Genomic DNA, 13111 nt, shown 5'->3' with positions numbered 1-13111 from the left:
TGCTAACTTTAGCAGCAAGCAAATTACATTGAATGCAGTGTACAAATGGGAGCGAGGCCTCTGACTCTGAACTCTATAACACAGCAGAGAGTCAGTCTGTGTCTGAGAGACCCTTCAGTCTGCTCTCTGTCCTTATATACACTCTGGAGGGGATCATTAATACTCTGCTGGCAGTTGGCCTGCATCACTTTCCTGTACTCTTGGAAATGGGGGCATGCCAGCTGTACCTGCAAATATGTAGAACTTACAACCAGAGATGGACACTTGTAGATAAGAGGGAGGTTCTATCTGGGCACTACAATTAAATATCTACCAATGGCCATCTTAACACCACCAGAAATTTTACCATCTTCCTGTCCTAGGTTTATTTGAAAATATTACAAACCAATATCTATATGTCAGGCATAATCTTACTGGAAGTTTCTGCAGCCATTGCCGGCGCTTATCAAAGTGTGTGTGTGGTGTGTTTCCTCCCCCCCCAAGCTTTGCCAAAGCCTTCCAGCTATATTTTCAGCATCAGATTTGACCTGGTTTTGGATCAGCAGGGTACATAATTGCGATTTGCTTCCACATTGACTTTAGATGCTTCAACTCTACAAGAACTGACCTAAAGTCAGACTTGAATCCTGATCTATAGGGTTTTTTTTTTTTTTTTTTTTTTTTGAACAGTTATTTAGAAAGCCATTAAATCAGCATGAGATAATCAACTTAAAGCAGAGTTCCACCCTAGAAAAACGTTTTTTAGATAAAAAAATACCCCCGGGACAGTCAGGGCTCGTGCATTTTCTGCAATGATGGCCTCTGAACTGTCCCCTGTTTCACTTACCTTTTAGAAGAAATACTTACCTTGAAAATGTCTTGTCCAGCGGTGCCATCTCAGGTGTGGGCAGCTGAAGCCAGAGCGTCCTCTTCGGTGTCCTCTTTGGTGACGTTGGAGTCCCAGCAGAAGCTGGGCAGGGATGACGCGCCTGCACCGGAAGTGACGAGCAGGGCCGGTGCAGGCGCATTGACTCCTGGGATCGATGACACTCATCTCCCAGGAGTCAATGCAAGGAGGAAGGGATGGCGCGGGCCGCAGAGGGAGGAAGAGGAAGGAAGTATATTATCATTAAAAAGAATGGAAGTGAAACAAAAAAAATGTAAATTATCCAATTCTTTTTCAGGTAAATTAAAGCAAGCAGACTGTGAAAAAAAAAAATGTTCAGGGTGGAACTTCGCTTTAAAGGCTAATTTCACCTTTTTGGGCCATGGTATACCTCTATGTTTCAGCACCACCACTGATTGGACATGTAAGGCCCCTTTTACATGGGCACCTCTGTGGAACGGATTCCGCTTGCTCAGTGGGGTGTCTGAGCAGGTGGATGACAGGTCCTGCCCGCTTCGCTGTGCAGAGCTGACACACACAGTCTCGCTCTCCTTTATAGGAAATCGGATGGCAACGAACCACCTGTCCGTTTTCATCCGATCTGCCAGACGAATGAAAATGGGACCACCATCCACCTGGATTGGATTGGATGTCAGCGGACATGTGTCTGTTGACATCCGCTGCTCCATAGGGGAGACTGCAAGGTTTGATCATGTCCACCCGAAAACTGACCTGCCATTCTGATCGGACAGCCCGTATGAAGGGACCCTAATGTTTTTTCAGGCTCCTGGCAGGGAAAAATCTTAAACCTTAAAAACCAACCACCTATGAGCAGCTTGAGTTTTGGATAGAATGGGAAGAATTGGATCCTCCAGGTTTTTATTGCGGCCTGTGTCCCTGATGGGGAAATTCACCAGCTTTTTTTTCTTTGCAACCATTGGCAATGAAAAAGCGAATGGAAATACAAAATGTTAGCTTTGTCCCCACAACAAGAGGTGAGGTAAGGTGCAATCTTCCAATGGGGAAAACTGATCCAGGAATAACGGTCTAAGAAGAAAATTCCTTTCACTTTCGGTGTTTTCTTCTCACTTGTGTTGCGTCTCTGGGGCAGGAGGTGAAGGGATATATTTCCCATATGGTACACAGGCAGCAAAAATGACACTAACTTTGGTTTTGACCCTTCTATGCTCTATACAAATCATTGATTATACATACTTTTGAAACTTTCTACAGTAGGATCATTCCTGCACCCCAGATTGCCGTGTGAGGTCCATGACCACTTTTACTTTACATAAAAATCAACAAATCCTACATATTATGTGTGCCACCTTTCTCCTCCAGGAAAGAAGGAATTGAAGTCCAAGTAGTGAAAAGAAGAGATTATGATGAAGCTACAGTGCGATGGGCTGACGCCATTATCTCAGCTGGAGGTAATTCTTACTAATACTTTAATAGCGGTCTTGCTGAATATGTAAAACGTGGAACCTTAATAAGGTTTCTTTGCAATGGACAAAGTCTTCATGGTTGTCATGGGGCTCAGGATTCATTTTATGTTACATTTACTAGCAACATCCAGGCTGTATCCTGTGCCTAGCGCACACACATGCAGTCGCCCTATTCATTCCTATGGATGGTCCATACTCCACTGGATGGCTGGGGGCTGCCATGAGTACAGATCATCCAAATAGATGAATGGGGCCGCAGCTTGCGAGTGCACTAGGCACAGAAACTAAAATGGGTATTTTTCTGGCCAAGACTTTAGCTTACCTGTGTACGTGTTATAAGGTGTAAAAATATTAGATTTTTATTTTTTGTGCTTATCACCTAGCATGTTTAAAAATTGTTTAGCGGTCATGCATTGTATTTTCTAATTGCATTCCAGTGTATCTGTACAGTAGAATAAAAATAAATACGATGCATTGCATCACCGCACACAGGTTAGAATGCGCAGCATGCTGTATTGGCACAAATAGAATGGGTGTGAATGAGCCCAAAGTTATCTAAGTGTGTGTGTGTGTGTGTGTGTGTGTATATATATATATATATATATATATATATATATATATATATATATATATATATATATATATATATATATATATATATATATATATATATATATATATATATATATATATATTGTGCCTTGCGAAGTATTCGGCCCCCTTGAACTTTTCAAACTTTTGCCACATTTCAGGCTTCAAACATAAAGATACAAAACTGTAATTTTCCCTTATCGTCTTTCAGGACAGGCACTTCTGAGAGAACCTGGCTCCTCCCTTCTTAGGAAACACCGCCCCAATTTATTGGATTTAAGCCTCCCTCCAGCTGGCTGCCTCAGTTCTGGTGTTTCCTCCAGCGGGGAGACACCGTCCAAGAGGAGCCTTAGCTAAAGCCAGGAGGCTGAAGTTAGAGGGAGTCAGGTACTCTCAGAAGGCGGCCAAGAAAGACAGCACCGGGGGAGACCCACTTACCTGTCGGCCGCAGAAAATTTTTTATCACCACAGCCTCGCTCAGCGGAGTTTCTTGGCTGGGGGGCCCGCTCACCACGCTCGGGGAGAGCGTCCGCCATGGTGCATTCCGCCCCCCGCTTGCGGCGGTGTGGAGCAGCCGGGCCGGATGACGGGGGACGTCACTTCCGGTAGGGGCGGGCACTTCCGGCGGCAAACCGCGACTTCCGGTTCCGGGTCGCGACGGTGAGCGCGCCAGATATGAAAGGCTGGTGCGTCCTGCAAGCTGGGGGACAGCTGCCAGGTTAAGAAGAGCCACTCCAGGAAGCATGTCGGAGGCACATACCTCAGTTACCGCTCCGGGAGATAACAGCACCAGCCACCATAAGGTAAGGAGGCCTGGGGTGGTTCTCCCTTACTTCTCCCACTAGCTCCATTTTCTGTTCCCTTAGAGTTAAGGGGAGTAGGGAGGCTGAGGGTCACACTGTGGGATCTTCTTGGTGATGGTCGTCCCTAGCAACACCCTCTGGTGGGGCAAGCTGTGCAGGCTGGGGAGCATTAGGTAATGGATTTTAAACTATGCCTTTTATATTTGAAATTACAGAAAGCCTCAGAGAAAAAGCCAGCCCATGTTTCCAAGAAGAGATGCCCTTCCTGCAAAGAGAATATGGGGGAAACTTGGACTAAACCCTTATGCAAAGAATGTCTGGAGAGTTTAGTGAAGGAACACACGGAAAGTCAAAACGCAGATTTAGCCACCTCTGTCAAGGAGCTTGCTAGCACTTTCCAATCCTTTAAGGAATTGTTTGCTAACACCCAGCTTCCACAGAGTTCCCCCCAGTCGGCACGGCAGGAAAATGCTCCAACACCGCAGTTACTACCCTCTACAAGTGGGGAGGCACCTGCGGGTTCTGTACATCAAGGGGAAGAGTGCGATAGCACACCCCCCAATTCCCCAGGGGAATCTGAGGCAGAGGGGTCGGATGTGGAATCCAAAAGAACCTCTAGATACAAGCTGTCTCTGGAAGAGATGGAAGGCCTGATAGCGGCTATCCACACCACTCTAGGAATCCAGGAAGAGAAGAAAACATTATCTTTGCATGATCAAATGTACGCGAGTCTGGGCAAACCAAAGAGGTTTTTCCAGTACACGAAGTCCTAGTAGACACTATAAAGAGCGAGTGGCAGGATCCAGAAAGGAAACCCTTCTTTTCAGGAGCTCTGAAAAGATTTCCTTTTTCTGAGGATGATTCGGCGGTCTGGAACAAATCACCTAAACTGGACGCAGCCTTTTCGCGAGTCTCCAGGCATACGGACTTGGCTTTCGAGGATATGGGATCACTCCCTGATCCCATGGATAAGCGAGCAGACTCCCTCCTGAAGAAAGCCTGGGACTCAGCTCTAGGAAATCTTAAGCCTGCCATGGCAATTAACGGTAGTAGCCAGAAACATGGAGTATTGGCTAACTCAGATAAAGGCACATATTGAGGCTGAGACTGGTAAGGAGACCATATTATCCTCATTTCCCATGTTACTACGGGGAGTAGCATACATAGCGGATGCCTCTGCGGAGTCGGTGCGCATGACGGCCAGGTCATCGGCCTAAACCAATTCGGCTAGGAGAGCCCTCTGGTTAAAAACTTGGCAAGGAGACGGGGGCTCTAAAGCTAAATTGTGTGGGATCCCATTTACAGGGGACCGCTTATTTGGTCCAGGATTAGAAACAGTCCTGGATCACACGGCAGACCGAAAGAAATCCTTCCCAATTAAACAGGGGAAAAAGACGGGATTCAATAGAAAGTCCTATCCCCAGAAAAAATTTTCGGCTCCAAAGAAATCTGAAGGACAGAAAAGATCCTGGAGTCAAAGAGGGAAGGGCCGCGGGGGGGGCTATTTTTCACCCTCCTGAACAGCCCAAGAAGTCTCAATGACAACCTCACCACTGTGGGAGGAAGACTGGGGACCTTTCTCCCTCGGTGGGAAGAGATCACCTCCAGCCCCTTTATCCTGCAGATAATAAGACAGGGTTATCAGCTGGAGTTCTCAAGCCCCCCTCCTGCCAGAATGTTAATCACCCATCTGCCAAAATGCGAACAGAAGTCCAGGGCCATACTCTCCTCTCTCAAGGAACTAAAAATACAAAACGTCATTCGGAGAGTTTCAGCAAAGGAAGTGGGAGAAGGTTTTTACTCCCACATCTTTGTGGTGATAAAGCCCTCAGGCAGTTACAGGTTAATCTTAAACTTAAAACCCCTGAATCGTTCAATCAGATACAGGAAGTTCAGGATGGACTCTATCTATTCGATAAGAACCATCCTTCCCCCACAGTGCTATATGGCCTCGATAGATCTCAAGGATGCATACCTGGACATTCCCATTGCAGAGAAAAGCCAAAAGTTCCTGAGGTTAGCCGTAAAAACAGGGGAGGACATTCAGCACTGGCAATTTCAGGCCCTCCCTTTTGGCCTCTCCTCGTCCCCCCGAATATTCACGAAGGTAATGGCAGAGACCTTGGCATTTATGCGACTACAGGGTTTGTCGGTAATCGCATACCTAGACGACCTGCTGTTGTTCGCCCACTCCCAAGAACAATTGTCCAGGGATCTCCGGGATGCAACACGGATTCTGGAAGACCTGGGTTGGCTACTAAATTTAGAAAAATCCTCCTTAGTACCAACACAAAGGATATTGTTCTTGGGGTACGAGATAGACTCCAGGGTCCAAAAAATCTTCTTACCCCCGGACAAAAAGCAGAAAATAAACAAGGCAGTAGGACAGTTGCAAGCAAACCAAGCGATCTCAGTCAGACAATCCATGTCTATACTGGGGTTACTAACAGCAGCCATCCCAGCAGTTCAGTGGGCAGGCCTGCACTTTCGTCCCCTGCAACTATTCATCCTGGAAGCTTGGGACCGCAGCCAGGATTCCCTGGATACCTTCATACAGATCCCAACCGCAGTGAAAAGATCTCTGTGGTGGTGGAGAAAAGCCGAAAACCTATCACAAGGCCTCTGTTGGGTTCAGATAGCCTCCACCATCATCACCACAGATGCAAGCGGCATAGGCTGGGGGGCCCATCTGGGATCCAAGCTAGCCCAGGGGACCTGGGGACTGGAGGAAGCAAAACAATCCTCCAATTGGAGGGAATTGAGGGCGGTAGAGTTAGCCCTCAGAGCCTTCCAGGAGGACTTGCAGGGACACCGAATTCAGGTACGGTCAGACAATGCCACAGTGGTAGCATATCTAAACCGACAGGGGGGAACCAGAAGCAATCTCCTATGGGGTCTGGCAAAGAAGATCTTGCAATGGGCCGAGGTCCAAGTTCTCTCTCTTTCGGCAGTTCATCTCAAGGGAGAGTTAAATCAACTAGCCGACTTTCTCAGCAGAAAGAAGGTAAGAGAAGGAGACTGGACGTTAAATCAGGAGGTGTTCAATGGAATTACCCAGAGATGGGGAATGCCAAACATCGACCTGTTTGCCTCACGGCAGAACACAAAGACACTTCAATATTTTTCCCTGAGCAGATGGGACGGAGCTCTAGGGGTGGATGCTCTAGCTCAACCCTGGGTGTTCCCCAAATCCTATGCCTTCCCCCCACCAGTGCTAATACCAGCGGTCTTGAGGAAGTTTCAGGAGGAAAGTACGACGCTAATACTTATAGCACCACATTGGCCGAGGAGACCGTGGTTCTCGACCCTAAATCGCTTAGCGGTAGAGCCCCCCTGGTTGCTACCAGTGAGAGAAGATCTCCTCTCCCAGGGCCCAGTACTCTGTCCTCAGACACAACATTGGAACCTTGCAGCTTGGCTACTGAAGAAGAACTGTTAAAGAGCAAGGGTTTCTCGGGCCAACTGGTGCAGACTCTGCTAGGAAGCAGGAAGAAAGAGACACAGAGCATCTACCTAAAAACTTGGAAGTTTTTTAGAAACTGGTGCAAAGCAAGCTCTTTAGACGCAGGAAGTACAGTATCAGTACTCGAGTTCCTACAAGAGGGGGCTAACAAAGGGTTAGCCATCAGCACCCTAAAAGGCCAAATTTCAGCCATTAGCGTATTCCTCGAAATACCTTTAGCAAAAGATCCCTGGGTGATCTGTTTTTTCAAAGCCCTGAATAGGCAAAGACCAACAAGAAATCTCCCATTTCCAATGTGGGATTTGTCTTTAGTTTTGCAGGCTCTCATTAAAGAGCCATTTGAGCCATTGGAGTCTTGTTCGGTGAGAAATTTAACCCTCAAGACAGTTTTTTTAGTGGCAATCACGACCGCCAGGCGGGTTAGTGAGCTAGAGGCCCTTTCGGTTAAAGCACCTTTTTTACAAATTTTTGCAGATCGGGTTATCTTTAAAACCGATCCAGCGTTTCTACCCAAGGTAGTCTCAAGGTTCCATAGAGACCAGGAGATAGTGCTACCGACTTTTTGTTCAGAGCCTGTGAGGGAACAGGAAATTCGTTTTCATAGTTTAGATGTCAGAAGATGCATTCTGCAATACCTAAACATCACGAAGGAGTTCAGGAAGTCAGACTCTTATTTTGTTTTATTTAATAGTTCAAAGAAGGGTACTAAAGCGTCCAGGCGTTCAATAGCCAGATGGCTTAGATTAATCATCAGTGATGCTTATAGGCTTTCCGGTAAGGAGGTCCCTATGGGTATTAAGGCGCACTCTACAAGAGCAATGGCGGCCTCTCAGGCGGAAAGAGCTGGTGCTACCCCGGAGCAGATCTGTCGGGCAGCAACTTGGTCCAGCTACACAACTTTTTCCAAACACTATAGACTGGACCTGCTATCCGCTAAAGATCAGGCTTTTGGGCGAAAAGTCCTGCAAGCGGTAGTCCCACCCTGAAAGTAAGTACTCTCTTATCCTCTCAGAAGTGCCTGTCCTGAAAGACGATAAGGGAAAATTAAAGTTACTTACTGGTAACGTCTTTTCCAGTAGTCTTTCAGGACAGCACTAATACCCACCCGAAGAAGGTCTGAATATAAGATGATCAGAGGATGGAGGTTAGTATGATATATCTTTGTGTCTCCCCAGTGGCCGGAGGTACTCGTAAAGAACTGAGGCAGCCAGCTGGAGGGAGGCTTAAATCCAATAAATTGGGGCGGTGTTTCCTAAGAAGGGAGGAGCCAGGTTCTCTCAGAAGTGCCTGTCCTGAAAGACTACTGGAAAAGACGTTACCAGTAAGTAACTTTAATTTTTTGTGAAGAATCAACAAGTGGGACACAATCGTGAAGTGGAACGAAATTTATTGGATATTTCAAACTTTTTTAACAAATAAAAAACTGAAAAATTGGGCGTGCAAAATTATTCAGCCCCCTTAAGTTAATACTTTGTAGCGCCACCTTTTGCTGCGATTACAGCTGTAAGTCGCTTGGGGTATGTCTCTATCAGTTTTGCACATCGAGAGACTGAAATTTTTGCCCATTCCTCCTTGCAAAACAGCTCGAGCTCAGTGAGGTTGGATGTAGAGTGTTTGTGAACAGCAGTTTTCAGTTCTTTCCACAGATTCTCGATTGGAATCCGGTCTGGACTTTGAATTGGCCATTCTAACACCTGGATATGTTTATTTGTGAACCATTCCATTGTAGATTTTGCTTTATGTTTTGGATCATTGTTTTGTTGGAAGACAAATCTCCATCCCAGTCTCAGGTCTTTTGCAGACTCCATCAGGTTTTCTTCCAGAATGGTCCTGTATTTGGCTCCATCCATCTTCCCATTCATTTTAACCATCTTCCCTGTCCCTGCTGAAGAAAAGCAGGCCCAAACTATAATGCTGCCACCACCATGTTTGACAGTGGGGATGGTGTGTTCAGGGTGATGAGCTGTGTTGCTTTTACGCCAAACATAACGTTTTGCTTTGTTGCCAAAAAGTTTGATTTTTGGTTTCATCTGACCAGAGCACCTTCTTCCACATGTTTGGTGTCTCCCAGGTGGCTTGTGGCAAACTTTAAACAACACTTTTTATGGATATCTTTAAGAAATGGCTTTCTTCTTGCCACTCTTCCATAAAGGCCAGATTTGTGCAGTATACGACTGATTGTTGTCCTATGGACAGAGTCTCCCGCCTCAGCTGTAGATCTCTGCAGTTCATCCAGAGTGATCATGGGCCTCTTGGCTGCATCTCTGATCAGTCTTCTCCTTGTATGAGCTGAAAGTTTAGAGGGACGGCCAGGTCTTCGTAGATTTGCAGTGGTCTGATACTCCTTCCATTTCAACATTATCGCTTGCACAGTACTCCTTGGGATGTTTAAAGCTTGGGAAATCTTTTTGTATCCAAATCCGGCTTTAAACTTCTCCACAACAGTATCTCGGACCTGCCTGGTGTGTTCCTTGTTCTTCATGATGCTCTCTGCACTTTAAACGGACCTCTGAGACTATCAGAGTGCAGGTGCATTTATACGGAGACTTGATTACACACAGGTGGATTCTATTTATCATCATTAGTCATTTAGGTCAACATTGGATCATTCAGAGATCCTCACTGAACTTCTGGAGAGAGTTTGCACTGAAAGTAAAGGGGCTGAGTAATTTTGCACGCCCAATTTTTCAGTTTTTTTATTTGTTAACAAAGTTTGAAATATCTAATAAATTTCGTTCCACTTCATGATTGTGTCCCACTTGTTGTTGTTTCTTCACAAAAAAATTAGTTTTTTATATCTTTGTTTGAAGCCTGAAATGAGGACACTTAAAGTATTAGTGGATTGCTTTTGCTTTGTGGAATATGCTTTTAAATTTTATAAGGTTCGGTTGGAAAACCTGACCTTACTTGCACAATGATCTGCTATTTCAACTTTTCTGGGAATCTTGGACATTCCATTCCATTGCGTTGCCTCCTGTTCCCACCTCTCCTAAGTTGCAAAAGTCACTGAACTACTGTTGTCCCTTAATTTGTCCTGCATTGCCTCCTGACTTGGCACATTTCAGGCTTTTACTTCATTAGGCATCATGCAAACCCACAGCTATAATCCAGAATTATTAATTTCTGACTGCACCAATGAAGGCTAAAATCATCTGATTTGTTTTTTCAAAACTTCAGTTCCTGCTCTTTGCATTTGTATCAAGGATCTTTATTCCAGCCCTGCCCTGATTATACAAACTGACAGGGAATAGAGCCTCTAGTTATGGCACGTGTTGGACCTTAAAGGAATCCTGTGTTAAGACCATTACAATGGCTGCTATTGCTGACCATCTCTAAATCCTAAATACCTTGCTCCCACTCTAATCTTCAGACTAAACTAGTTTTAGTACTAAAGCCATGGAATCGGCCATCTTCATAGATGACGACAAGGCAAGCTGCATTTTTAGGGTGGTTATCAATGGTAGCCTTCATATTTCAGAATGATCTGGAGAAGCAGTAAACAAAAAGATGCAAGAAGTAGGTGACCAGCACACAGAGGATCTCCAGAATGGGTCCAAAGAGGAGCGTTTATTACAGAGGAGCCTCTGGGCAGTGATCTCGGCTGTGGGAGCTCCTCCTTTTTACCCTGGCGCTGACTCCTGGGACTTTCTCTTTCCCTTGGACGCCGTATGTGGAGCAAGTGCTATCTCTGGTGGGGTCCCTCTCTCTCTGACAGGTTTTGGGGTGCTCTGTTTGCTGGCGACCTGGTGGTGCAACCAGCGCTATGGGGGGGGGGGGGAGGTGTCCTTTAGCAGTGCTAGACCCTTTTTTTTTTTTTTTTTCCTGGTTTCCAGGATGAATAAGGAAACCATGATTCCAGCCTTTAAAGATCCCTCTGACAGAAAAGCGGAGGCTGTGGCCTGCAATAGGTCCACTGTCGCTGGTTCGGCGCTTAGGCTGGTCTTCACCATTGCCCTGGTGTCGCCAACGCTGAGTGGGCTTAAATTTTGCACCGTGACCTAGAGGGTGAGAAGCTTCCCCCTTCCTTTGCTGAACTGGTGGACCAGTTGGTCCAGGGGCTGCAGTTTATCTGTGATGCCTCTTTGCATGCAGCTCCCCTGATCTCTCGGCTGTCTGTTTCGGCAGTGGTACATAGGCATGTATTGTCGCTTAAGTGTTGGTCTGCGGACCAGACCTTTAAGAAAGCTCTGACTGATTTACCTTTTCTGGGCGATTGCCTGTTTGGGCTACCCTGGATGATGACATTAAGAATCTCACAAGGTGGGGGGGGGGGGGGGGGGAAGTACCTTTCTTCCACAGGCTGGAAAGGGTAAGGAACCTTGTCACAGACATGGCCTGTCTTTCTTGGCTCACAAGAAGTTTTTGCGTCCCTTATGATCCACTGACAAGGGTTCAAAAACTTTCAAATCCTCCTCAGGAGGTTCTAGTGGCCCTGGTCTGGCAAACCGAGAACGGAATACTCTAGACCCGTGGACAAGGCTTCTTCAGCATGAAGGTGCGCCCTCATCCATACCTGGGGTGGGAGGACGTCTTCGCTGGTTCCTGGACATGTGCACCTCTTTGGTAAACGACCAATGGGACCACAACGTGATACGGTCTAGCTTCAAGATCGAGTTTCGTTCTTACTCTCTCTGTCCAGAAAGGTTCTATCCTTCCAATGTGCATCTGTCCCCAGACCGATTGCAAGCTCTTTGGTACAAGACCTGCTTCTTCAGGGTGCGATTGTCCCGGTTCGGGCCTCACAACGGTTTTAGGATTTTTTTTTTTTTTTCAAACCTGTTCACGGCCCCAAAGAAACAGGGCAAGGTACGTCCGATTCTGGACCTAAAGGCCCTGAACTGCTTTGTGCAGGTACAGAAGTTCAGAATGGAGTCTATTTGCATGGTAGTGATATTCCTACATCGGGGATTTTCTTGCCTCTATCGACATCAAGGATGCTTACTTTCACATTCCAATATGTGCCTGACACCAGCATTTCCTCAGTTTTTTTTGCTGTGGGATATGATTGTGGCTTTACTCTTTGCTCTCGCCTCGGGTCTTCACAAAAGTGTTTGGCCCTGGTTCTGACATTGCTACGTCAGCGGGGGATTGCAGTACTGGGCTACCTGGACGACCTCCTCTTGCGAGCAGAGTCCTCTTCTGCCTTGATGGACAACCTGGCGATCACTATACAGACCTTGAAAGAGTTCAGTTTGCTTACAAACTAGTATTCATTCCTCTGGACAAACTCCTGAAGTTGCATGCTGCAATTCATCTCCTGCTGTTGATGATCATCCCTCCAGACTTGCGTGCGGATGCTGGGCCTGATGAGATCCACCTTCGAGGCAGTTCTGTTTGCACAGTTCCATACGAGGTCCCTTCAAAGGGAGATCTTGGTCAAATGGGAGAAGTGTCCGAAAGTCTCTGGACAATCAGATCCAGCTGAGTCAGGAAACCAAGGGGTTTCTGGTCTGATGGCTTTGCTCTCTGGCTCTTCAACAGGGCAAATCTTTTCTCCCCTTGTATTGGACAGTGGTCCCCACTGATGCCAGTCTGTTCTGGTGGAGAGGTGTCCTGGGTCTGAGCTCTGCTCAGGGTGTTTGGAAACTGGAAGAGTCCAGACTGCCGATGAAATGTCTTGGAACTCTGGGTGACCAGGCTGTGCCTGGATCACTGGACGGATCAACTCCGGGGGCTTCCGGTGCAGATTCAGTCGGACAATGCCACAGTGGTGGCTTATGTCAATCATCAGGGCGGAACAAAGATTGGATTGGTGGCCCTGGAAGTAGCCGGCATCCTCTGGTGGGCTGAATGCTTTGTTCCAGCCCTCTTCGCTGTACACATTCCAGGAGTGGAAAACTGGCAGGCATATTATCTCAGTTGGCAGGTGTTGGACCAAGGGAGGTGTTCCCTTCATCTGACGTGTTTCATCAAATATGTCTCCGGTGGGGCACCCCCGAGGTGG

General features: G+C 46.7%; 1 protein-coding gene across 2 annotated transcripts in view; it reads left to right on the top strand.

Annotated features, from left to right (window-relative positions):
• NADK2 (NAD kinase 2, mitochondrial) overlaps nucleotides 1-13111 on the top strand; it is a 66877-nt gene that overhangs the window by 25644 nt on the left and 28122 nt on the right. For both annotated transcript variants that reach the window (XM_082261380.1, XM_082261379.1), the window contains exon 3: nucleotides 2207-2295. In XM_082261380.1, the coding sequence (XP_082117506.1) occupies nucleotides 2207-2295 (89 nt within the window). The remainder of the gene's footprint in view (nucleotides 1-2206; nucleotides 2296-13111) is intronic.

Source organism: Pelophylax lessonae, assembly GCF_965119305.1.
Source record: "Pelophylax lessonae genome assembly, chromosome: 1".
NCBI classification, from domain to species: Eukaryota; Metazoa; Chordata; class Amphibia; order Anura; family Ranidae; genus Pelophylax; species Pelophylax lessonae.
This window is presented reverse-complemented; position numbering and strand designations above follow the sequence as displayed.